The sequence below is a fragment of the Monodon monoceros genome, unplaced genomic scaffold, assembly GCF_005190385.1.
Source record: "Monodon monoceros isolate NGI ecotype Baffin Bay Population unplaced genomic scaffold, NGI_Narwhal_1 Super_Scaffold_12, whole genome shotgun sequence".
In the NCBI taxonomy this organism is placed as follows: Eukaryota; Metazoa; Chordata; class Mammalia; order Artiodactyla; family Monodontidae; genus Monodon; species Monodon monoceros.
The window spans coordinates 144571954-144599648 of NW_021703768.1; the positions used below are offsets into that span (position 1 = coordinate 144571954).

Below are 27695 nucleotides of genomic sequence, written 5' to 3' on the forward strand. Positions count from 1 at the left end.
CTCAAGTGCCTCCTGCACTGTGGAACGTTAAAGAAACACCATGACAAACCTGACCTCTCCCATCACACATCTCCTTTAGTGTAGGGTATATACCATTCACGTGACATTTATACACATCCCTGTGGTTATTTATATTTGCTTTTATTTAATCCTCTACTACGCTGTGAGCATCTTCCAGAGTCAAGTGGCAATGACCACCTTCTGAATTCTTTGCATTATGCCTAGCACACTGTGGTCACTCAGCTACAAGTTTTAAATACTTTAAAAATATTAGATATGAAAGAAACATCAGTGAAATGTAGGTTTACATTCTCATGTAACAAAGGAGAAAAATGAAGTTCAGATACATTATAGATTACCTAATTTCGGCCAGTCATGATTGGCCTAAGCTAGAATGGGTATCTTCCTGACTCCTGAGTTGAAGAATCTTTGTCAAATGAAAGGGAAAATCAGATTTCATTTATTCAAGAACATGGGAGTGGTGACAAATGAAGGAACATCTGACTCATTCAGACCCCAAATACACCTGCTAGGGTACACTGTGAACAACATGAAGACATCATTGTTTTCAGTCTTCAAACCCAGAACAATCCTTTATTTAGTATGGCCTACCTCAGTTAGAAATAGAAGTCTGCAAAAGAAATTAAGAAGAGAAAAGCAGGGAGGGTGTGGCATCCCAAGACCTAAGGAGACTCAAGGAGAACTATCAACTCTATCAATTGTTAAGAGAAATGAGGACTGAATAACGGATTTTGCAAGATAGAACTCACTGGTGACGTTGAGAAGAGCCATTCACTGGAGTGATGGGACCAAAACCTGAAGTGGGGAAAAAAGAATAAAAAGTAAGAAAATGAAATAATGAGCCTAAATTTTTTTGTTTTTCAGGAATTTTGTTATCAAGGGAAGCAAATAAATGATGTGGTAGCTGGTTGAGGTCAAGGGAGGTTAGTGTTATTTTTTGAGATGGAAGTCATTATAGCATGTTTACTTGTTCAAAGGGAAGAAAAAACTGATGTGAAAAACAGAGCACCTATGGCCAAATCTCCAAGTAGGCAAGAAAAGATGGCCTCAAAAGCACAACATGATCCATACGACAGCTGCTAGGACTCAGAAGTGCTCACTAAATGTTGGCTATTATTATTTCTTATTGCCTAGAATTTTGAATAATGAATAGGCATCAGGTTTACAAAATATAAAATCATTATTTAAAGACACACGCAAGAGCTTGGACTTCAGCAGCAGACTGGATTAGTTCAAATTCTGGTTCTACCACTTGGCCAAGATATCTTTCTTCTGGGGGCTTTGTTTTCCTTTGCAGAAAAAGACAATAATACCTACCTCATAAGGCTGTTGGCGGGCTTAAATGAGATAATCCGTGTAAAATTTAGCCTGTACTCGCGCGTGGTGAAGGTTCAGGTGTTTAAGGCCATTATAATAACTGTCATTCTGTCCTATAAGCGTTAACTGTGATTCTGTCTATAACATTTTTCAGCACTGTCACACTGATTTAAATTCCTGGAGGTCACAGGGCAGAGCTTTCAGAACGCACATTGGCCAACGCGCTGTTAGGCCAGCACACTATGGAATTCCCCCACCGCCTCGCCTTCTAGTAACACTGTCCCTCCAGAAGCTACTGTCGTTACGAAAACAAACAAACAAACAAAAAAACACCTAGAGGACCAACCCTGAATAAGACTGACGAGCCACAGAACCACGTCTGCGCCAAGCCCAAGGCGCTCTACTTGCACCTGCGCAGTCGCTGTAGGTAGGGCGTGGCAGTCTCGGACCTTCCTCCCTTTTTTGCCTTTACGCGCCGCCAGGGCGTAAAGTCTCGCGATACATGTGAGTTCTCGCGGGAACTACATTCAAAAAGCCCTGGCGCTTAACCGAGAGCTTGCCGAGTGAATGGGCCGGTGTCTCTGCGGTGCGGTGGAGTTAACGTCGAGAATTTGAGCGCGGCGAGCTGCAGCAGCAGGGGAAGGGGTGAGGAGAGAGGTAGGGGCAAGGAACCTGGATGGAAGTGCGTGTGAAGAGGGAAGCTGGGGAGCGGCATGGAGAGGACTACTGGGGAGGGGAGAGCAGGGCCTAAGGAAACTGGGGGCCTGGGTCTCCGCCCAGGCTTTCAGCTGGAACAGCTTCTTCGGCGGAACTCAGTTCTTATAAACCAGGTTCCGAGCCGGTCTCAATATTCCGTTGGGCCGCTCCGACGCTCCCGAGGATTCTGCGTAGATACGGAAAGCCGGGTCCGCTGCCTGGGCCTCCGGAGGATAACAAACACTAGATCTGCGCTGTCCAGTACGACAGCCAATAGCCCCATTTGGCAATCCGAAGACTACACCAAAAAGTAACCTCATTAATAATCTTTATAATGACTAAATGTTGAAATGATCATCTTTTGGAGGTATTGGGTTAAATAACGTATTGTTAAACTGAGTTTCACCAGTATTTACTTTTTTTTAAAATGTGGCACCTAGAAAATTAAAAATCGACATGTCTTGTTCGCATTATATTTCTACTGGACAGCGCTGCCTCATACAGTTACGTGTTGGATTTTGTCCTAGTTGCTTTTTACTCATTTGTTGGTTTAATCTTCTAAAAAAAAAAACCCTTTAGGTAGATGTTATTGTCCTTGTTTTACGGATGACAAAACAAGACATTGGGTAAGTTGTCCAAGTTGATGCAGCCATTGAGTAGTGAAAGTGGGGTAAGAAGTCAAGCAGCCTGATTCCCTGAGCTCCCTGTCTCCTAAATGCTTTGTATATGCTACGTTTCTGAGAGGCAGAACAGAAAAGTGGTTAGGAGCACCAGGCTATGGAACTAGATCCTGTTCCCATCTCATTTAGCCACTTACTACCTGATAACCCTGGGTAAGTTACTTGACGTTTCTGTGCCTCAGTTTGTACATATGTAAAATGGGGGTGAAAGCCTTTTATTTCATATAGTTGTTGAGAGGATTAAATAAGATAATGTTTGCAAAGTACCGAGCACAATGTCTGGCACATATTTGCTGTGCTTGTTATTCAACCCTGGCTACCTTTCTCTGCAGATTGATAGGTTAATTCTTACACATTCATTACATCTGTTGAAAAGTCACTTCCTCAGGGAAATCTTTCTTGTCCACATTCCCCCTGACCCTGTCCTCACCCCACTACCCAGATTAAGACAGCTACCCTTTGTTATAGGCTCAGCACCATATACCTCTCCCTCTTGCACTTATCACGCTTGTAACTTTACATATCAGTTATTTGATTTAATGCCTTTCTACTAATAGACTGTAAGATTCAGGAAGGTGGGGATATTGTCTAGTTTGGGGATCACATTGTATCCTCAGCAATAGCACAGTACCTGACACAAAATAGGAATTCCAGCAAATCTTTGGAATGAATGAGAGCTAATTTTTTGGCTGCCTTGAACATTGCTGGTTGGGATGTCTTGAGGCTAGCTCCGTTTTTTCTTTGGTAAATATCGATGACAGTAGTACTTAGCTCAGGTCCATTAAGAGAATTAAATGTGATAGTGCATTTGAAGCACTCTGCCTGGCAAATGGTAAATCCTTAGCAAATATAAATTATTATTAACAATTAGTGCAACAATTAGTGATTGGCCCCATCATGTACAGGCTTTGGAAAGTTCTTGCATTTTAGAGCAGTGACAGGCAGCCCTGGATAACATAGGATTCCTTTTTTTTCCCCCTGCTTCTAAAATCCTGTATATCTTCATTCTCAAAGATTTTGCTTCCTAATTTACTGATAAATTGAAGACATTAGAAGGGCACTTAGGCAGACTCCCAACACTATATCTACCTGCTTATCAGTGTACCCATATGCTTTCCTTTACTTTAGATGAAACATTTATGTTCCTGTCCAAAAATCAGACCCTGCACATTCATCACTCCAGTAGTTCTCCATGTTTCTATATCGTTAGTTTTCCTTCTCTCCTGGATCTATCCCATGTCATACAAGCATGCTGTTATTTTTTTCTTTCTTTTTTTTTTTTTTGTGGTACACGGGCTCCCCTCACTGTTGTGGCCTCTCCCGTTGCGGAGCACAGGCTCCGGACGCGCAGGCTCAGCGGCCATGGCTCACGGGCCCAGCCTCTCCGCGGCATGTGGGATCTTCCCGGACCGGGGCACGAACCCGTGTGCCTTGCATCGGCAGGCAGATTCTCAACCACTGCGCCACCAGGGAAGCCCTTAAAATTTTTTTTTTAATTATTTTTTCTTAAAAAAATTTTTGTCTTAAAAAAAAAACCCAGAAACTTGATCTTACTTTCTCTCTAGCTACTGCTCCATTTATCTGCTCTTCTTTGCAGCAAAACTATGCTTGCTGTCTACTATTCTCCTACCATTCTTTCCAATTCACTCCAATCAGGCCCACATCTCCCCATCAAAACTACTCTTAGGGTCATCTCCTAATTGACCTCCATTAATTCAAATCCATTGGCCAGTTCTCAGTTTTCACCTTATTTAACTTAGCGTTTGGTGCAGTTGACCTTCTGCCTCCTTAATACATTTTTGTTTATTGACTTCTAGGACAACACATGCTCTTCATTTTCCTCCCACCTCACTGGTCATGCTTGAGTATACTTTGCGGTCTTCTTTCCCACCTCATAACAGGGCTCCAACCTTTGTCCTCTTCTCTTTAATTATGCTCATACTTTGGTGATAACAAAGCTCATGTATTTATGCTAATAACTCCCAAATTTATATCTCCAGCCCCTACCCTTCTCCTACTTTTATAGCCATTGCTTACTTGACACATTTCATGTTTTAAAACTTAAACCTCTTATTTTCTCTCCCAAACAGTCTTTACCCACAGTTTTTGATGCCTCAGCTATCGGCAAATCTATTCTACTAGTTGCTCAGCCAGAAGCTTTGGAGGCATTTTCAAATTCTCTTTCACACGTCCCACATTTCCATTTGTCAGAAAATCACGTTGGCTTTCCCTTCAAAATATATGCTAGATCTGACCATTTCTCATCACCTCCTATGGCAGCCACTCTGGTGTGAGCGGTCATCCCACCTGATCTTTCTGCTTCCAACTTGCTTCCCTCCAAACTACTCAGCGTATCAGCCAAAAGGATCCTTTTAAATGTATCGTATCTCTACTCCAGACTTTGCAGTGATGCCCCATTTCACCCAGCGTAGAAGTTAAAGTCTTTATTTACAATGGCCTGATCTCCATATTCTCCTCTGTTATCTCCTCTGACCTATATATACTCTTATCTTGTTCATTCTTTGGACTTCCTTCAACTGTAGTGCTACACCTCTACTTGGAACATGATTTCCCTAAATAGTACATGGCTAATTCTCTTATCCTCTGCAAGGCTTTGCTCAGAAGCCACCTGAGGGGCTCCCCATTCAACACATTTTAAATTTTATCCTAGTTAGGATACACCCACCTCTTCCAAGCTTACTTACCCTGTTTTATTTATTTTTTCCATTTCCACTTTCTAGTGCATTTAGTTATTATATTATTATTGCTTGTCTTCTCCTACTGGAGGGTAAGTTTTATGAAAGCAGAGCCTTTTTTGGGGTCCGCTTGACCACTTGATGTATCTGAAGTGCCCATAATGGAGCTCGGCACATAGGCATTCAATAAGTATGTGTTGAAGGAAATGACTACATTGACTGGAGACATGGGAGAATAACTTAATAATGGCTTGTTGCTCTTTGAAGGCAAAGCTGATTTTAAGCCTGGCCTAAGAGCCTGGAACCAATTTGGAAAGGATGATGAGTGAGGTTGAGTTAAAGTGGAATGTTTCTATATATAATGTTTAAGTCTTTCCTTGAAAATCTAGAGTGAGATTGTTCTTTAATTACTCTGAACATGGTGTCTGTTTTGCATGCTTTCTTATGAATAACTAGGAAAATGCTAGTGAGTCTGTTTTCAATAAAGCACATTTAATGTGTTCAGGAAGTTAACACTGTTGTGAAAAATTGTGGACATGCTAGTCCTTACCTTATGAATCTTATTCAAAGCCATCTTTTTATATTTTAAGTAGCAGTTATGCTACTATAAAGTTTCTTGACTTCTTTTATTGTTGTCTTAACTTGGTTACCTGTATAGTGATATAATTATGAAAACATCCTACTTTAGCATTTAAGGAAGCTTAGCACACAATAACTGAATGGTTTCCTGATACTGCATTCCTTAGAAGCAAAATTAAATGTATTCATCTTTTTTTTGATTTGGTCTCAAATCGGGTAACAAAATAGTCAGACCTGGCTCTTAGAACAAGAATGCAAATTTGACCATTTAAAAGTCAGGAAGAAAATGCTGTGTTTTTATATGGCAGTGGTATTGAATATATACATACACACACATATCTTTTATTATTGATATGGAGTTTTTTGTTTAAGCTTAAGTACTTTTATTTCCTCTATTTACAGTAGACAGGAAAAAAATCATGGAGGCAGATATAATAGCAGATCTTAGATGCAAGCTCAAAGAAGTTGAAGAAGAGCGACTAAAAGCTGCACAGTATGGTTTACAACTAGTGGAAAGCCAGAACGAATTGCAGAATCAACTGGATAAATGTCGTAATGAAATGATGACCATGACTGAGGTAGGACACTATATTCCTCTGTTTACAAAGATGTGCTTAGCTACTGAAGATCTGTGCTGTCCAGCAATTATTAATATTATTTTTATTTTCTGAAGATTTTAGGCCTAGTTCCCACCCATCCCCATTAAAGGGAAATGAACTAAATGAATTTCTAATATTTTTTCTGACTCAGTGTGTTCTAAGTTTGAAAAATAAGTTATTTTCACTCTCTTTACTACATACTGAATTTTAGACTTTGCTTTGTCTGCACTCTTCCTAGGTGACCTCACTTGTTTCATAGTTTTTGATAACATCTAAATGCCCCATGATTGTTACACCAAGTCCTTAGTTCTCCCCTAAAGTTTAGATTTTTGTATTCAATTGCCCACTAATGGGCATCTCAGACTTAACATAAACAGAACAGTTAATTCCCTGCCCACTAAGCAAACATGCTCTTGCAAAATTCTTTACCTTACTTAGTAAATGTAATAACGTTCATCCAGTTACTTGAGCCAGAAATCTAGGAGTTTTACTCAATATCTTTCTGTCCCTTATTTCTAGTATTTAATCCATTAGTAAGCTCTAAGAACTTGACCTACAAAATATCTATACCACTGCCACTCTAGTTTAGACCACCGTCATCTCTCCCTTAGATTACTACTGTAGCCTTTTGACTAGGTTGCCTGCTTCCTGCATTTGCCATTCACACCATTCATTCTTCACACATCAGCCAAGTGGTCATTGAAGACTATACAAAAGATCATGTCACAGCCCTGCTGAAAGCAAAGAGCAGCTTCCAGTTTTATTTACAACAAAATCCGAGCTCCTTACCTGGATTTGTAGATCCCCATGTGATCTGACCTCTTTCAACCTTTGACCTCATCTCAAACTACTTTCCTTTGTTCTTAGCTATACTAGTCCTGCCTTATGGGCCTTACGGGAGCTGTTGCCTCCATCTGAGTGGTTCATCCCCCACTGTCATGAGAGACATGACATGAGAGGGAATTTTGTCTGTCTTGTTCACGGCTGTATCCCTAATATTTGGCATACATTTATTGAAAGAATGAATAAGTCGGTTTTATTTAATAAATGCTCAGTATTGTATTTAAACTTTGATCTCAAAGTTTAAATATATCCGGAAAAAAAACTAATGGCAACCCTTTTTAAAAATTTTCTCGTATTAAATCTAATTTTATTTATGTTATTTTTTAAAGCTTGTTGAAGAAGTTTGTACTAATGCCCTTTTTATCTTTAAACTTCCTTGACAGTAAGCAAAAGCCCTCTTAAATACTGCTTTTGTCTTAGCACTGTATTCATCTGAGTGGTGCTATGAACATTTATGAACATTTTTCAGATGACTACATTCTGAAAGTGAGAGCTAATTCAGTATTTCTGTTTATACCTTGTCCACTATTTCTTCATTTTACTCAGAGCTACAAGTAGAGCATATTATTATCAAACCAAATAATTCTCACTAGGAAAACTTAAATGCTATTAATTTTTTTTTTTTTTTTCTAGCAGAGAGAACTTGACTCATTGACAGCCTTAGAGCACTTTTTACTTCGTTGGCAGGACATAGAAGAAGTTACCATATCCCTAGCACGAACGTTAATATAGTCTCAAAATACCTCTAGGGTTAACATTAATACTATCTACAGTTATTTCAGATTTAACATGTGGTTGTTACTTAGAAAGCAGCAAATGTGTGAAACAGGAATGATTCAGCTGAAGGTGAAAACTGCTTATGTGTGATGGCTTTAAGTTATTTTTATGTAATTGAATTATAATTGAATCTGTTTTCAGAATTATGAACAAGAAAAATATACTCTTCAGAGAGAAGTTGAGCTCAAGAGTCGAATGTTAGAAAGTTTGAGCTCTGAATGTGAAGCTATTAAACAACAACAAAAAATGCACCTGGAGAAATTAGAAGAACAGCTGAGCAGAAGCCATGGGCAGGAAGTGAATGAACTAAAAAATAAGGTTTGGATATCTCTGTATTTTAGAACAAAAATATTTCATGCTTATGCAACCATGCGTAAACTTTAGGTGACAGAAGATTTTCTTAGTAACATCTATGCAAAACAGCTGAGATTAAGGGCTCCATCATTTTAATATTAGGAGTGGGAACACTGAGAAACAATAGTTCACCTAAGAGACTTGTATAAATGACATTCTATTAATTAAATAGGGTTATTTAATTTTAGCAACTGAGTATTTGTTAGGGAGTTTTAGTTTAGTGGTCAGCATAACCTCCTTGCTTAGAGTGCTAGTCCCTTTTCAGAAAGACTAGTTCCCTAACCTTCACTGCAACTAGTGGTACACTTTATAATTCCACAAAAGAAGCCAATAGTTTTTGGTAAATTAATGTACATTAGAGTTGATACTTTATAGTTTGTTTATTGAAGATAAACTAATACATATGATCCACTTCTTACACAATTCCATAAGGGAGGTACCATTATTATCTCCATATAACAGATGAGAAAACCAATGTTTAAACAGATTGAGTGAAGTTGGATAAGATTATAGAGCGAGAAATTAGCAGTCAAAATTTGCACTGAGGCTGTCTGATATCAAAGCCTGTTTCACTGTGTTTCATGTACCATCTTTTAAGATGTTTATATATACCTGTACCACCTATACTGTTAATTAATTCTCATTAAATTGACTCCCTTTTTAAATGTTTTCTCATTTTAAGTAATGGTATCAATGAAATATATTTGAGCTGGTTATGTTTTGTCCTAATGTGCAGTCAAACATAACTATCAAAATATGCTTTCATGTAATACTTAGAATCATCTTGCATACCACTCTGACAAATAATAATTCAGCTTCTCTGAAGCTTCTCTGAGTTAAGACACCAATAACTGTTAATGATGCTTTTTTTTTTTCCTGGATATTATTTTCAGTTTAGCAGTAATTTTCATTACCTAAACAAAAAAGAGTAATGTAGGAAATATTCAGAGTCTGAAGTAAAGCCAGTTATAGAGATGGCTTTTTGGTGGAGTAAAGACTAAATAATTCAAAAAATATTTTCAGTCTTATTGATGTTCTCAAATTACTTGTGCCAATAATTTGGAGCTTTATTTGCTATCTTTCTTTCACTTATTTCTCATATTTAATCCATCAACAAGTTCTCAGAACTTGAGCTATGAAATACCCATCTCTGCTATAACACTGCAGTCCAGCTCACCGTCGTCTCTCCCCTACTATCCAGGCAGCCTGCTTCCATCATTGCTGTCATACCACTTATTCTTCACACGGCAGCCAAAGTGGCCAGGAATCCAGACCTACTCTGATTACTTGTATGGATTATTTATATGCTTATAAAACAAGGCATGTCACTGTTTGTTAAAAGATGCCTAGCCTTGGCCAAATAGGAAACCCCAATCATCTCATCATACAATAAGTTTGGGTCATTCAGTGATGTTTTTCAGAAGAATGTCCACATTTCAACATAGATCAATCAGCTGAAATTTTTATTTCACATGATGAAAATAGAAAAGGGAAAAGAAATTATGCTAGAAGCCTCTTATTTTTTTAAATAGAAAACAAATACCAGGATATATTCTAAGAATGTTGAGACCCTATTGAAGATAATTCAATATAGATGATAATGATAACCCTGGACATCAAGCAAAAGCTTTTTATTGATAACAAGCCATTCAGTGAGTGTTAAGTGTGGTGCCACATGTTTTACCCACCCAGTCTCAGTTGAGAGCCTCACAGTAACGCAGTGATGGTAGGTACAATCACTTAACAGTTTTACATTTGAGGAATGTAAGTGAGACAGGTTAAACCTAGGCCTGACCCTAAAGCTTCACCCTTCTGCTATAAGTTCGTTCCCTTTAAACAGGCATACCTCAGAGATACTTCAGAGTCAGTTCCAGACCACCACAAAAAACTGAATATCACAGTAAAGTAAGTCACATGAATTTTTTAGTTTCAAAGTAGTCTATTGAAGTGTGCGATAGCATTCGGTCTAAAAACAACAATGTATATACTTTAATTTAAAAATATTTTATGGTTAAAAATGCTAACCATCTGAGACTTCAGTGAGTCATAATCTTTTTCTGGTGGAGGGTGTTGCCTCCATGTTAATGGCTGCTGACTGATCAGGGTGGTGGTTGCTGAAGATTGTGGTAGCTGAGGCAATTTCTTAAAATAAGACAACAGTGAAGTTTGCTGCATCAGTTGACTCTTCCTTTCATGAGCGATTTCTCTATAGCATCAATGCTGTTTGCTAGCATTTTATCCGCACTAGAACTTCTTTAAAAATTGGAGTCAGTTGTCTCAAACCCTGCCGCTACTTTATCAACTAAGTTTATGTTATATTCTGTATCATTTGTTGTCATTTCAACAGTCTTCACAGCATCTTCACCAAGAGCAGATTCCACCTCAAGAAACCACTTTCTTTGCTCATCCATAAGAAGCAACTCCTCATCCATTAACATTTTATCATGAGATTGCCGCAATTCAGTCACATCTTCAGGTTCCACTTCTAATTCTAGTTCTCTTGTTATTTCCACTATATCTGCAGTTACTCCTTCACAGAAGTCTCGAACCCCTCAAAGTCATCCATGAGGGTTGGATTTAACTTCTTACAAGTTCTTGTTAATTTTGATATGTTGACCTCTTTCCATGAATCACAAATGTTCTTAATGGTATCTAGAATGGTGAATCCTTTCCAGAAAGTTTTCAATTGACTTTGCCCAGATCCATCAGAGGAATCACTATCTTAGATAGCTATAGTCTTATAAAATGTATTTAAGTAATAAGAATTGAGAGTCGAAATTACTCCTTGATCCATAGGCTGCAGAATGGATGTGTGTTACCAGGCATGAAAACAATATGAATCTCGTTGTACATCTTGCTTGGGTGACCAGGTGGATTTTCAGTGAGCAGTACTATTTTGAAAGGAATCTTTTTTCTGAGCAGTAAGTCTCAACAGTAGACTTAACATATTCAGTAAACCATGTTGTAAACAGATGTGCTGTCAGCCAGGCTTTATTGTTCCATTTATAGAGCACAGACAGAGTAGATTTAATATAATTCTTAAGGTGCCTAGGATTTTCAGAATGGTCAATGAGCATTGGCTTCAACTTAAAGTCACCAGCTGCATTAGCCCCTAGCAAGAGAGTCAGCCTGTCCTTTGAAGCCAGGCACTGACTTTTCCTCTCGAGCTATGGAAGTTCTGGATGACATCTTCTTCCACTGGAAGGCTGTTTTGTCTACATTGAAAATCTATTGTTTGGTGTAGCCACTTTCAGTGATTATCTTAGCTAGATCTTCTGGATAACTTGCTGCAGCTTCTAAATCAGCACTTCCTGCTTCACCTTGCACTTTTTTTTTTATGTTATGGAGACAGCCTGTTTCCTTAAACTTCATGAACCACCTTCTGCTGGCTTCAAAATTTTCTTCTGAAGCTTTCTCCCCTCTCTCAGCCATCATAGAATTGAGGAAGAGTTTGGATTAGGCTTTGGCTTAAGGGAATGTTGTGGCTGGTTTGATCTATCTAGACGTCTGAAATTTTCTCCATATCAGCAGTTAGACTCTTTAGCTTCCTTATCATTTGTGTGTCCACTGGAGTAGCACTTTTAACTTCCTTGAAGAACTTTTCCTTTGCACTCACAGCTTGGCTAACTGTTTGGTGCAGGAGGCCTAGCTTTCGGCCTGTCTCAGCTTTTGACATGCCTTCCTCACTAAGCATAATCATTTCTAGCTTTTGATTTAAAGTGAGAGATAAGAACACTGAGAGGCCATTGTTAAGGTTAGTAATTAGCCTAATTTTGAGTTGTGTCTCGAATAGGGAGGCCCTAGGAGAGGGAGAGAGATAGGAATGACCATTCATTCGGTAGAGCAGTCAGAGCACACACAACATTTATCGATTAAGTTCACCTTCTTATATGAGTGTGGTTTGTGATGCCCCAAAATAATTACAATAATAACATCAAAGATCACTGATCACCATAACAAATATAATAGTAATGAAAAAGTTGGAAAGATTATGAGAATTTCCAAAATAAGGCACAAAGACAGGAAGTGAGCAAATACTGTTGGAAAAATCGCTTGGTAGACTCGGCTTGGCTCAGGGTTGCCATAAACGTTCCATTTGTTAAAAAAAAAAAAAAAAAAAAAGCAATATCTGGGAAGTGCAATTAAGCAAAATGCAATAAGACAGGGTATGCCTGTATTCTTAGTGTTCCAAGATTTGGAACTATGTGACATTTTGGGAAAAGGAGTTAAATAGTCTTGTTCAGCTTGACTACCTTCCAAAATAGTTACCCTGCAGATACCAGAACAATTTGTATTGCAATTGTATGTTCTGATGACCTTCACTACCTTTTGATTTATAGATTGTGATTTTTTTTTTACCTTAGTTAGAAAAACTGAAAGCCGAATTAGATGAAGCTAGGCTTAGTGAAAAGCAGCTGAAGCACAAAGTGGATCATCAGAAGGAACTCCTTTCTTGCAAATCAGAGGAAATGAGAATAATGTCTGAACGTGTACACGAAAGCATCTCTTCAGAGATGCTGGCTCTTCAAATTGAGCTAACTGAAATGGAAAGTATGAAGGTAATTTTTATGGCATGTGTATTCTGGAGTTTTCTTTTTTTCCCTTGTATATTTTTCATGTTTTTGTAATAATCCTTATGAGCTAGTTTTAAGGTTGAAATATTTTTTGGCCTAACTTTGATCTAACTAATTAAAAAATGTTTTACAGAATTTTTATTTTTTTAATTTTTTAAAATAAATTTATTTATTTTTAATTTTTGGCTGCATTGGATCTTTGTTGCTGCGCGTGGGCTTTCTCTAGTTCTCTACTGTTTGTTGAGGTGCACAGGCTTCTCATTGCGGTGGCTTCTCTTGTTGCAGGCTCTAGGCGCGTGGCCTTCAGTAGTTGTGGCTCGCGGGCTCAGTAGTTGTGGCTCGCGGGCTCTAGAGCGCAGGCTCACTAGCTGTGGCGCACGGGTTTAGTTGCTCCGCGGCATGTGGGACCTTCCCGGACCAGGGCTCGAACCCCTGTCCCCTGCATTGGCAGGTGGATTCTTAACCACTGCGCCACCAGGGCAGCCTTACAGGATTTTTAGATGGATTACTTCAAATAAAGTAAAGCTTTAGGTTACATGATTATGTAAGGCAGACTTTACTTTTAGATTAATAAAACTTCTGGAAGAATTTAGACATTTATCCTGATCCTAGTTTGTGTCATAAAAGCCCAATATAAAAAGTTGGTAGCATGGAAGTTGATATGTATATGAGTATAATTTTTTAAAAATTTTATTATGTACCTTATAACCTTTGACTATTTCTTAGTTTTAGTTTTGGGTGTGAACCACTGCTGATAGATAAACTGAACAGCTGCTAAATGAAGGATTATTCAAGAGAGTTTCTTCTTTTTCCATTCCTGTTGAATAGACCACCCTCAAAGAAGAAGTGAACGAACTACAGTACAGACAAGAACAACTAGAACTTCTTAATACTAATTTAATGCGCCAGGTAGACCGGCTTAAAGAAGAAAAAGAAGAGCGAGAGAAAGAAGCAGTTTCTTACTATAATGCCTTAGAGGTGTTGTGATTACAGTAACATCATCTTTTCCAATTTATAATAAATTGTTTTCTTGCTAATCTAATCTCTATTAGCTAAATTGTTTTCTTTTGAACTTAGAAAGCTCGTGTAGCAAATCAAGATCTTCAGGTGCAGTTAGACCAGGCACTCCAGCAAGCCTTGGACCCTAACAGTAAAGGCAACTCTTTGTTTTCAGAGGTACTTAAAATATTCCATTGATTAAACTGGCATTTCACTTAATAAAAGCATAATTAAACATGTTAATATTTTCTAGGTGGAAGATCGAAGGGCAGCAATGGAACGTCAGCTTATCAGCATGAAAGTCAAGTATCAGTCACTAAAGAAGCAAAATGCATTTAATAGAGAACAGATGCAAAGAATGAAGGTACAGAATTATTATGATCAAAGATTTATTAAACCTATTTTGAATCAGCATTACATGTACAAATATATCAAAGAAAGCATCTTTTCCTTCAAGGAATATACTTACATAATTGTTTCTAGAACTGCATGATTTTAGAAAAAACTTTTTAGTTGAATGAAAGATCCCTTTTATATTTTACTTTAAAAAATTAATTCTGTGTAGATTTAGTAGTGGTATTTTTAGCATCCATTGATTGATTGAGTTTTTAATTGTTACTCACTAGCCTTGCCAGAGAAATTGAGCTTTTAATTGTTACTCACTAGCCTTGCCATTAGCTCTTTCTTTGTAGAGTGGGAAAAAACAAGTATTAAAAAGTTTTTCTTTCCTACTGTTGGCCTAGTTTCTTTCTGAGGATAGCCCTAAGCTTCCTACTTCAACTAAAACTAGCTCTCTCACAAATCTTCAATTCTCCCACAAAGGCTTAGTTATAGACTGAAATTTGAATTTCCTTTCCTTGTAGTTTCTCAAGTCAAGCATATAAGCCCTTCTGATTTTAAGGGTTTGTTGGGCATCATTTCAGTCAAACAGCTGGTAACAGAAAAACATGCTGAAGTTAGAAAGATTCCAGTATTGTACCAGTCCTTAGACTCCTGATCCCTGATCTGTTGTGCCTAACTCTCCTGAGGTGGTAACTAGAAGTCTGTAAGGCTTCCTGCCTCTTTTTCAGGATGATGAGATTCACCAAAGAAATAGGAAAGGTCAATGATTAAACTTTGGCATTAGATGACCTTGGGATTGAATCCTAGTCTGTCACTTGTTAGTTGTGTGACCTTGAGCAAGTATTTTTATTTTGCAGAGCATCAGTCACCTCATCTGTAAAATAGAGATGATACAACTTGACTCTTAGAGTTGTCCTGGAGTTAAATGAAGTGCCGACTTAAACAGTAGTTGTGGCTTTTATTTCTAAGGATTTTAACTGTGCCATCTGGTTTACTGAGGCTCTCCCCTATCTGGGAATTGTTTCTTTGTAAATTTTCTCATATTTGCTCTTTGTTTTCTTTTTGTATTTGTTGGGCTACTGTTATTAATCTCTGAATGTTCCCGTGATACCCCAGACTGTCTTTAGACACAGGTAGCATTCTGAATCTTCTGAGGCTAAATGTGTCTAGCCTCCAGTTTGAAGCAGGAACAAAGAGTGGATCCTTAAAAATGTTAAAAGTCACCTTTCTCTCTTACTTGTAACCATAGCTAAAACTTCGTATCATTGCTCGCTTTACTCAAAAATGTATTTAAATTAATTGACATTTTTTAAGAACTCCAGAAATTTCCAAAGGCAGAAAGGATTGCTAGGTTTAGATTTTAGTTAATTTCCTTCTGATTGCTGTGTAACTCCAAGTTTAGGTGGAGTCATAATAAGGTAAGTTGATTGCTGCTCTTACAAACTAAATTTATACTTGTATTAAAGGTTGCTTCAGTATCCTTAGATTGCCTTTTACCTTTGCTTTCCATCCTTGTTCTTTGTGAATCGAACATTTGTGAATGTGAGTAGCCTAATAATTCCCCCCCCTTAATGCTATTGAAGTTAATCAGAATTTTTGAGAAACTGCTTCAGACCCTTAATGAGAGTGCACATGATGAGTACAGCACAGCATTTGGCCGGGCTCTTTACTGCGTAAGTGATGTGCTTCCAGACCACAGCCATGCAGCTCAGTTATGTTTCACAGAAGTACAGGTAATTGTTATGGACTTCAAATATCACTCATAGGTAGTCTAAATAAGTACTGAAGAGTTATGTCTAACTAGATTATTGGTATAAAATGTTTTCAAATTTTTCTAGTCTAGTATTAGGCTAGAAATAGCTAATTAGTTTAGCTTCCAAAATGAGGTCAAAGTAATATAGTACAAAATATGAACTGTGTCGAAAATATGGTTATCAGACTCTTCCTCTCCCCCACTCAATTTTTATGGGAGGAGGGATTTTTTTTTTTTCTAGTTACAAATCGCCACATTGCTACAAATGAAAGGGTCTCAAGCTGAATTTGAACAGCAGGAACGGTTACTTGCCATGCTGGAGCAGAAGAATGGGGAAATTAAACATCTCTTAGGTGAAATTAGGAATCTGGAGAAATTTAAGGTATGTATAAACACCTTTAAAAAAAAACAGCCAAATTTTGGTTTGAGTATCTTAATCCTTCTAACTTGAACGAGTTTCTTTATTATGTAATTAATGTATAATTTCCGTTGAGATTTACCAATATTTAATGTTTTCTTCTAGTTTCTTTATGCTTTTCATATCTCTTGCTGTTGTAAATTGTAACTCAGTTATACTCAGAGTGCCCATATCTTTAGTGTACAACTTAATGAGTTTTACATACATATACCCCCTTATAATTACTCCCCAGCTCACGATATAGAATACTTCCAGCACTCCAGAGCAGCACTGTCATGTCCCTTTTAAGTGAGTCCTCCCACCTTCTAACTTTGTATCAGCTTTACATGTACAGATACTCTTGAACTTCGTATAAATGGAATCATTCATTACATACTTTTGCTTCTGTCTTCCACTCAACATTATGTCAGTGAGATTTGTTCCGCCTGTTGAGTGTTACCAGTAATTGATTCTTCTTCGGTGCTCTCCACCTGTTTTTTATTGGATGCATAGTAATACTTTTGTCACATTGTCCAATATTATGTGGCAACTGGAATTCATAGAGGTCTTTAATACGCTATTTAAAATTTTTTGAAATAAATTCAAAGTCCCAGAAAAGTCATGAAATTATTTCTATACACCCTTCACCCAGATTCCCCAATTATCAATTTCACCACATCTGCTTTTTTATTTTCTCTCTCTCCATGTATGTACATTTTTATCTTAAACATTTGAGAGTAAGTTGCAAACCAGATACCCCGTAACCCTTAGGTTTTACCTCAGTGTTGAAGCTTATCCTTTTATATAACCGTAGTATTGATACAATGATCAAAATCAGGAAGCTAACATTGATATGTAGTTTTAGCTAAGTTGCCTTTTACATTTTACCAATTACTACTAATGTCCTTCTTGGAAAACAAAAATACCCAAATGCTTTCCTTTCTAGGGTCCAATCTGTGATCATTGTCTTTTTTTTTTTTTTTTTGCGGTACGCGGGCCCCTCACTGTCGTGGTCTCTCCCGTTGCGGAGCACAGGCTCAAGACGCGCAGGCTCAGCGGCATGGCTCACGGGCCCAGCCGCTCCACGGCATGTGGGATCTTCCCAGACCGGGGCACGAACCCGTGTCCCCTGCATCGGCAAGCCGACTCTCAACCACTGCGCCACCAGGGAAGCCCCATATGTTGTCTTTAATTGCCAAGTCTCTTTAGTCTCCCTTAACCTGGAACAATTCTGTAGGCTTTCTTTAACTTTTATGACCTTGACATTTTTGAAGAGTACAGCCGTTTGCTTTGTAGATTTTCTCTCATTTTAGGGTATGTGTGATATAATTAGATTCAGGCTATGTATTTTTGACGGAAAACTACAGGAGTATTATTATACCCTTCTCAATGTGTACATCAGGTGGCACATAATGTCTGTTTGTACCATAACTGGTTATATTAACCTTGATTGGTTGTGGTTATGCCTGCCAGGTTTCTCCAGTGTACGGTTACGATTCTTCCCTTTGTAATTAATAAATATCTTGGGGGGAGTTACTTAGACCAAGTATATATCTGTTTTTCCTTATACTTGAACATCCATTGATGATCCTTGCCTGAAACAGGTTCTGTGATGATTGCCAAATGATAATTTCATCATTCCTTCTACATTTATTAGTTAGAAGAATAATAAAGGGATTGAAAAGAACTTTCCTCCTTGCTTATTTATTTATTGATATCATATAGCCTCATGAATTCTTATTTTATCCTGTGGATTGTAGTCTGTAACTTCTTTATTTACTCTGATCGCCCAGATTTGGCCAGCAGGAATACTTCCTTACTCTGGCACAACAAGATATTCCTTGCTCACCTGCCCCAGCCTTGGAATCAGCATTTCTGCAAGGAGCGCAGGTTCCTTTAAGTGGACAATGGCACTTAGAAACCAAGAACTGGGCACTAGATGTGCTTATTGCTACTGGAATGTCATCACTTCTAGACCCTTTTAGCAGACAGAACTAGAAGTCTGTGTGCGTATATTTAGTGTATTTATGTATGCGTTATATGCATATTTATGAACGTTTTGTGTGAGTATATGTATTATATATATATACACATACGAAAACCTTGATTTCATACTTAAGAACTCCAGTTTGAATCTGATACCACAGGCTTCACTGCCTACCCCATTTTATCCACCAGTGAAAAACCTGGTGGTTATTGTCCTCAATATATTTGCTTATTTACTCATTCTTAGAATACATATATTGATAGTTTCGGAATTACCCTACTCACTGAAGTTCAGGATTTGTTTGTAGTTCTTTCTGTTTTTAGCCTGAGGGTATATAGTCAAAATACTGTGTTCAAAAGTTAACTTGGGGTTTTTTTTTTTCCCCTCCTCCCTTACTCCTCTTTGGTATGAGTGTGTTATGCATCTGAAATACAGTTAGGTTTGTTTGTTTCTGTTTCTATTTTGTTTTGTTGCCCTCCATCCATCCTTGTTGAATTTATGTATATACTTTTTTCCATGTGAAACATTAACAAGGTTCTAAAAGAACTATAAAGAAGACACACTCAGAGACATATCTGTCTCCCCATCCCTCCTGTGCTGTTTCCACCCCACCCCTTTAGGTAGCCAATTTCATTTGTTTCTGATTTACTCATGCTGCTTCTTATTACAAAAAGAGCAGCTTTATATAGGCTTTATTTTCTCCCTTTTTTTTTTTTTGGACAAAATGTAGCATAACACAGATAGTCTTTTATACTTTCCCTTTTTTCATTTAACTTTAACCTGGAAATCACTTCATCTCAGTTTAGAGAGACTTCCTAATTCATTAACAGCAACAGAGAATTCCATTTTATGGATTCTCATACATTCTCCTGTGTCTGGGTATTTAGATTATTTCCATTATTTTGCAGTTATATACAGTGCTATATATACAGTGCTACAAAGTACATTTTGCATATATTTGCGTTTCCTTATTGTTGTAGATGTATCATCAGGGATAATTCCTACAGTGCAATTGCTGGGTCAAAAGTAAATTAATACATAGTTTTGTTAGATGTTCCCAAACTCCTCCACATGGCTTGTACCAATTTTGATTCCCACTGGCAATAATGTATCATAGTGCATATCATTGTTTCATAGGTGTATTTATTTGCCTGTGTGTATAGAGGAATTAACACGTTTTCTTGTAGTATTTGTACAGTTTCACTTTTTACATTTAGAGATCTGATCTCTACTGAATTTTATTCTCGTGTATAGTGTGAGATATAAGTCGAGTTTTATCTTTTCCAAACAACTAGCCAGTTGTCCCAGCATCATTTATTAAGAAGTCAATCTTGGTGGCAGTGATTTATTTATTTGTTTACTTTATTTATTTATTTACTGGCTGCATTGGGTCTTCATTGCTGCGCGCGGGCTTTCTCTAGTTGCGGCGAGCGGGGGCTACTCTTCGTTGTAGTGTGCAGGCTTCTCATTGTGGCTTCTATTGTTGCAGAGCATAGGCTCTAGGCATGCGGGCTTCAGTAGTTGTAGCACGTGGACTCAGTAGTTGCAGCACATGGGCCCTAGAGCTCGCAGGCTTCAGTAGCTGTGGCGAGTGGGCTCAGTATTTACAGTGCATGGGATCTAGGGCACGCAGGTTCATTAGTGGCTCGCGGGGTCTAGAACACAGGCTAAGTAGTTGTGGCACATGGGCTTAGTTGCTCCACAGCATGTGGGATCTTCCCGGACCAGGGATCAAACCTATGTCACCAGCATGGGCAGGCAGATTCTTAACCACTGTGCCACCAGGGAAGTTCCTGTGGCAGTGATTTAATATGACACCTATACCATATATCAAATTTCCATTTATGCTTGAGTCTATTTCTGGATTTTCCATTCTATTCCACTGGCCTACTTCTCTGCACATCAGACTCATGCTTTTAATTTTAGAGGTTTTATAGTATGTTTTGTCTGGTAAGGCTATTCTCCCACCATAGCTTTTCTTTCTCAGCATTTTTCCTGGCTATTCTTTCATGTTTGTTTTTCCCTATGAACATCTTGTCTAGCTCCAAAAAACATTTGTTGGCATTTTTATTAGGACTGCATTGAATTTATAAATTAACTTAGGGAGCACAGATATCTTCTCACTAAAGAATTAATTAAAGTTTACAAATGACAAATTTTGTAAACATTAATAACCTTTTAGGCATTCTAAATTGTAGCCGTTAGTGTATCATAAAATTTTAAGTTTATATAACTCTCTTTCTCTTGTAAGAGCTGCTGAAAGGACTGCAATTTTGGTTAAATTTGCAAAACATCTCTTGGCAGGTGTGTGTGGCTCACTAGTGGACTCTGCAGTATACTTTGACAATTACAGTTTTGCATTAGGGGCTTTTACCTGCAATCTCTGAAATTGTTTACACGTTTTTAAGCAGATTTACATTTTTTTTCCCCCTAGAGAAATTGTACAGAGATTCCATCAGAATCTCAGAAGAGTGGGCACCAAAAATAACTGTAAGGATCTCCACTCTTTTTTATATTTTTGTAATTTATGGCTTTGTCATAAAGGGCAGAACTAAACCCTGTGAGTATTTGTTTCTTCCATTTTAAAAGCCAGAAGAGAGAAACCAGAGGGAGGATACAGGTGTACTTAGAACCATAGGCTTTGGAGACAGATCTGCGTTCAGATTCTGTCTTCTCAGTTTACTTGCCTGTAGCATTGTGAGCCAGTTCCCTCATCTGTAGGAGAGGAATGCTCATTCTTGTACCTACTTCAGAAGGTAAATGAGTTAAGTGGATAGTGCTTAGCACAGTGTCTGCCATATGATAAGCATTCAACAAGTGGTAGCTGATACTATTATTAATAAACCTATGCTACCCTAATTTGTTACTTATTTTAAGTAATAAGAATTGTTTTCTTTAGAGTTTATATGAAAGTATGGAATCTAAGCCTTCAGCCAACTCTGTTGCTCTGGAAGATGACACCTATTACACAGATTTACTTCAAATAAAGCTTGAAAACTTAAAGTAAGTGTTGGGGGCTTGGGAAGACAGAGACTCTTTTGACTTGCTTATAATAAGTGGTTATAGTTTCGTTTTTAAATTGCCAAAAGAAAATTCCAGAAAGGAATGGCAACAGAAATACCTCTGTGCAGCAAATGAGATTTATTCAAGATATAATTAGTGCTGGTTATTGAAGAAAAATACTTTCAATGAATAATGAAATGTTTTTAGTTCTTTATGTTTTTCATAAAGCTTTTCAGATTAGTAAGTAAAAAAGAACTTTAAAGTAGAAAATGTTCTTATAGTCTAAATTTTTGAAGAATACATATCATGTAACTTAAAACTTAAAGGAATTTATTTATACATGCGTAAATGTGGAAAATATGCCCCCCTTTGTTCATTTCCTTTGAAATGAGATTGTTTTTCTAATTTGAAACTGCTATTGTTAAAGCTTATTTTGCTTATTGTTTCTTTCTTACTAAAAACCCAGGGAAATATATTTTACTAAGAGTTCAAATATATAATATAGTAAATAATTTGTAGTAACTATTACACTTGCTTATTGTGTTATTTTAATACTCCTTGGTTCTCTTTTTTTTTATTAATATAGCAAAGAGAATGAAAGCACTAAAGGTGAATTGTCCATCCAGCGAATGAAAGCATTATTTGAGAGCCAGCGGGCTCTGGATATTGAGCGAAAACTTTTTTTGAATGAAAGGTGCCTCCAGCTTTCCCAAAGTGAAAATATGAAACTGAGAGCTAAACTAGATGAGTTAAAACTGAAGTATGAACCTGAAGGTATGTATGTCTCATATTTTGTCTTTTATATCACGAGAAGCTCTGAGAGATCATATCATTTTTTTTTCCTTGCCACAGCTTTATGCACATCATATTACAAACTAATTTGTGGCTATGTATCTGTATTTAATAAATTTATTGCTACAAAATGTGTAGGAAAATTCAAAGAAACTGGGTACTAGATGTGCATGAATATAATGGGTATTCTTTTTGGATATCTGTATAACAGAACCTTGACATTTGAGACTTTTCCATTTAAGATTGCAGCATCTTATGTAATACCAAAGAGTTCAGTTTTGTTGAGGCAACTGATGTTTGAGAGCTATATTAGTTAATACTAATGTTTATAGAAAACTTAAAATAATGGAGACTTAAACAAGATAGGTATTTATTCCTCTCCCTGATAAAAGTCTGGAGGGGGCATTCTAAGACTGATCAATGTCAGGATCTAGGCTTCTTTTGCATTGTTCATCAACATATTATCTCCTTGAGCAGAATTTAGCTACATGGCCTTACCTGCCTATAGGAATAGCAGAGAAATTCAGCCTTGATTCTCAGGGTCCATGTTCCCAACTAAATCTTTGGGATTCTATTAAGGAATAGCAGGACGGATATTAGAGGACAACTATCAAGTGTAATCACTGAGATAGGAAATAGCCTAAGCATATAGGCTCTGCATATGATACATTTTAAAAAGTGATTTTACATTATGTAAATTAAAAAATAAAAGGCCCAAAATAAAAGAGTCTAAGAATGTGATGGTTCTTAGACCAAAAAAAAAGTTCTGTTACATGTTTTAGGTTATAGATTTTTCAGCCCCTATACTGTTCACATGCCTACAACTTTCTCTTCATTATTATTTCAGTGACTGAAGTGATTCTCAACAATAGTGGGGAGGTTGTCAGCAATAATAAGGATTCTTTATAGTTTAAAAAAGCTTCTTTTTCTCTCATCCTTTCCCCCTTCCCTGATTAATAGCCTGTCCTGATTAAGAATTATCCGTTTCAAATTTCAAAGGTCTGCTGTGAACTGAATACAGCAAGCAGGAGGAAGTATAATGAATCTAGATGGTGTGGATTTCAAAGGAGCAGTGCTAGAGAAAGGGAAAATACTGATTTAAAAACAATAGTGATACCAACAGGAACACCAGCCCCACATTCAACCATGGTTTCTCCAACCTCACCAATATTTTGATTTTGAAAATGAAAGACACATTGGTATGGGGGTACAGAAAAGGTATTAGAACAGTTAATTCTGTGACTGTGTATATGGACCCGCATAAGGGATGGAATGATGTTATGTTAATCCTTATAAGACACAGTATTGAGTCTTCACTCAGTGGGTGCTTTTAATCCCCATTTTACAGGTAAAGAAAACAAAGCTCACGCCTTAGATTAAATGTGAATGCATATAGCACATTAACACGGTGCTTTACACTTAGCAGTTGCTCAATAAATGATGACTATTATTATACAAGGTTTAAAAAAAGAAAGAATACAAAGCTCAGAGAGGTTAAGGACTTTCCCAAGGTCACCCAGCTGCAGAGTGTTGTTAGCACTAGGATTAGTATCTGGATTCCTTGACTCTTCGCCACTATATCCTTCCTGATTTCCATGGTGAGATCTTATGAAGCCCCATGCAACTTTTATCATAACCCTAGAAGAGAACATTTAAGTGTTCATTCCTAGAGAGTCAAATATATTGAGATCCTAAGGAAAAATTTATAGCCAGGTAACCTTGAAAAGATATAGTTAATGGAATCCATGAAAAAGAAAGGATTAAAGACAATGTATTTCAGTAAGGAGATGAATGGGTCTTAAAGGAATGGAAGTGGAAAAAAAGGAAAGGAAAAAAATACATTTATAACTAGTGCTACCTTATGTTGATTGTGTGTTTGATTTATTGACTAGGTCTATTTTTAATTGGTTTTTTTCTCAGAGAAAATTGAAGTGCCTGTACTCAAAAAGAGGCGTGAGGTACTTCCTGTGGATATAACTACCCCTAACGATGTATGTACCACCAGTGCTGTTGAGGAAGAAGTTTATAGATTACCACCTCAGAAAGAGGAGGTACAGTCCTGTCCTAACAATTTAGAAGATAACTTGCAGTTGGAAAAGACAGTTTCTGTAAGCACATCAGGAGTCATTCTGTCTCCTTACAAAAATCTGTCCGTGGGTCCTCAGCCAAGGAAGGAAAAGAAATGTGTTAAACTTATAGGAGTTCCAGCTGAGTCGGAAGCCTTAAGTGAAAGAAGTGGAAACACCCCTAACTCTCCCAGGTCAGTGTCCTCTTTCCTTCAAGGCAGTGAGCAGCCTTCTCCATCTCTTCTCTATCGCTGCATGAACTGCACTATCTGTTTCTTTATCTATTTTCTTAGTATTGCATGCAGTATAATTCCCCAATTTCATCTGCCTACCTTCCGATTTTCTAAAACTTTAAGAAAGACTAAAATGATTACAGGGGAAAAGGACTCCTGAATAAGGGAATTGTTTTAAAAAGTAACACTTTTCTATGTCATGAGGCAGAAATACCCCAGTCTAGTACCTCTTTGAATGTTTTGTTGGTTTGAATAAATGTACAGTTTTATTTTTTTCCTGGTTCAAGAGTTGCCGTGAAAAAAAATTAACTTATCTCCTAAAAGGGCTTTCCATTAGTCTAAGAAATTTCAGCCTTCCAAAAAACTGTTAGGTGAAATGTTTTATGGCTTTTGAAATTGTTTATCCTAAGCCTTCAAGAATGTGCTTTAATACCTATTCTGACATTTTAAAATATCAAAGGTAATTCATTTTCAATTTACACCCAAACTTCAAAGCCTCTAGTTTCTGCATAATTGAGTTTGTGGCTAAAAGAGGAAGTGTCAGACGTGTGTCTGTAGGAATTAATGTTTTAAGGACCTTATCCTTTAAAAAAAAATTAAAATAATAGAAGGCAGAAGGTAAGAGAAAGTGAGTGGAAGGAAAAGGTAGGTACAGTGGCTGAGGTTAGGGTGGTATAAGAAACACGTTCTTGGGCTTCCCTGGTGGCTCAGTGGTTGAGAGTCTGCCTGCCGATGCAGGCGACAGGGGTTCATGCCCCGGTCCGGGAAGATCCCACGTGCCGCGAAGCGGCTGGGCCCGTGAGTCATGGCCGCTGAGCCTGCGCGTCCAGAGCCTGTGCTCCGTAACGGGAGAGGCCACAACAGTGAGAGGCCCGCGTACCGCAAAAAAAAAAAAAAAAAAAAGAAACACGTTCTTGGTGTGTGTGGCAGGACCAAGAATGGGCAAAAAAGAAGTGAATGTGGAAAATGGAGAAGGTAAAAAAAGATGATAAAAGATGAAGGATGTCTTTATGCAGTGGAATGATAAATGTAATTAAAATAAATAGACATTCTAAAAATTAAGCATATTGATGTGAAAATAGTTAGCTTGGATTGTCTGCTATGAAAGGAGATCTTTAAGGTACTCCCAGGGTCAGTCTTTGATGGAGGGGTACAGAATAAGACATTTTACTAGTATGCATTCGAATTGAAATAGTAAGACATAGCCCACCTTATGTAAAAGGGCTTTCTTGTATGTTTTATCTGATTTGTTTTCAAGTCTTCCGTGCTACTAAACAGTATTCAACAAAGAAAGCACTTCAACAATATTGCAGTTATTAGAATTAGTAATAGGAGTAATACTCCATTTCTTGAAATTTTATGTAATCACATTATAACCCATAAGTCACATAAAATCAAAGCTTAATATTCTCAAGGAAGAAGCAGCTTTAAATGAATGATATCTGATACACACATGGTTTCGAGTAGTTCTGAAGTGAATTCAACAGGTTATGCTTGTATATATGTGATTCACTGTGTATGTGTGTTTTGACCATTTTATATTCCTGGAGGTGAATTTCCAGAATTGATCAGTGCAAACCTTACTATCTACGTTGTCTTCATTTCTTTTTCTGCCTTTTTTTGCTTGATAAAAATTATTTAAGCAAATGTATTTAGCTACTTGTTTGACTCAAGTAGCACGTTGGAATTTTTTGTCTTGCTAAACAAAAACAAATAAAATAACAAAACATTTGTTTTTTTGTGTGTGTGTGAGTCCATCTGCTAACTTTAGATGTTTCCAACCTTTTGCTCTCTGCATGATTAACTTAGACACACAATCCTATGGTAATATTGTAATAATAAATACGGCTTTTATTGGGAACTTCACTATTGCATGCTTTATAAATTTAATTGATGCTCTTGTTATAAAATATCCTTATAGGCACTTTAAAATATCTCTTCACTTTTTTTTCTTAAATTATTATTTTGCTAGTTGAAATTCAGTTTGAGTTTTAATGAGATAAATAGACGTCTATTCATGCAGCCCAGGATTCCTTGTTAATTTTTATCTTGTGTTTGCCTTTTGTAAGTCATGTTAACATTAAAATACTGCTCTAGCATTAAAATCTTTTTTTTAGTTGTGTTTATCATGATAGGCACCCTCATTATATTTTAATTCTTTAATTTAGGCTTTGCCATGGCTTTTTATTCAAACTTAAAGACATTTCTTTAGACATTTGAAAAATTAAGTCTATTGATATAAAAAGGTTCTTTTAGTGCAGCAGTGACTTAGTTTTTTTAATGGTATTGAAGTCAACTATAATTTTTCTCCTTATATACCTAAAAAAAAAAAAATCACCATGTCTCATTAAGAGGTCCATTATACTGGTGGATTGTTTCTTCTTTAATTTTTCCTAACCACATTTGAATTCAGAGTGGATGCTTTAATGCCTGTAGGTTAGCTGCTGAATCAAGGCTTCAAACAGAAGTTAAAGAAGGGAAAGAAACTGCAAGCAAATTGGAAAAGGCAACCTGTAAGAAATCACACCCTATTGTATACGTGTCCTCCAAATCAACTCCAGAGACCCAGTGCCCTCAGCAGTAAAGACTTAATAAGAGTAAGGTACCACTTGCCCAAAAGATTGCTCTGGAGGTTAGTTAAGATTGTCTTTATCTGAAGTATACCATCTTGTAGCTTATTTCCTTCTACTCATTGTGCCAGGAACTGGCATTTTCATGCTCCTTTGACCAAACATTCAAAATGTGGTTGTGATTCTAACCAGGAGAGTTCCCTAAGTGATGAACTATGAATCACAGTGAATAAACCATTAGCTGAAGGAAAGTGTTATTACAAATTTATTGGTTACATTGTATATAGATTTTTAAAGTACCTTCAGAGCCATATATATTTGAAAAGAGAACACATTAACTATTATATTTTCCTATGTACATTTTTATGAATGCAGTTTTTCACTGTGTTGTGAAAATAGAAAACTTGGTTTAAAAAT

General features: G+C 37.1%; 1 protein-coding gene across 3 annotated transcripts; it reads left to right on the plus strand.

Annotated features, from left to right (window-relative positions):
• The first annotated feature begins 1866 nt into the window (after positions 1 to 1866).
• On the plus strand, positions 1867 to 27620 carry SPDL1 (spindle apparatus coiled-coil protein 1). 3 transcript variants are annotated; one of them, XM_029215724.1, is made up of 12 exons: positions 1867 to 1995; positions 6392 to 6567; positions 8350 to 8526; positions 12927 to 13121; positions 13965 to 14114; positions 14214 to 14312; positions 14389 to 14499; positions 16472 to 16612; positions 21514 to 21617; positions 22204 to 22391; positions 24330 to 24669; positions 27145 to 27620. In XM_029215724.1, exons 2-12 carry the CDS (start codon positions 6409 to 6411, stop codon positions 27290 to 27292), a joined length of 1812 nt encoding a protein of 603 aa, XP_029071557.1. In that variant the 5' UTR covers positions 1867 to 1995; positions 6392 to 6408; the 3' UTR covers positions 27293 to 27620. The 3 variants fall into 3 exon arrangements, with proteins under 3 accessions (XP_029071557.1, XP_029071558.1, XP_029071556.1); XM_029215725.1 differs by having other exon boundaries at positions 27150 to 27163; XM_029215723.1 differs by lacking the exon at positions 27145 to 27620 and having other exon boundaries at positions 24330 to 24868.
• Positions 27621 to 27695: the final 75 nt, after the last annotated feature.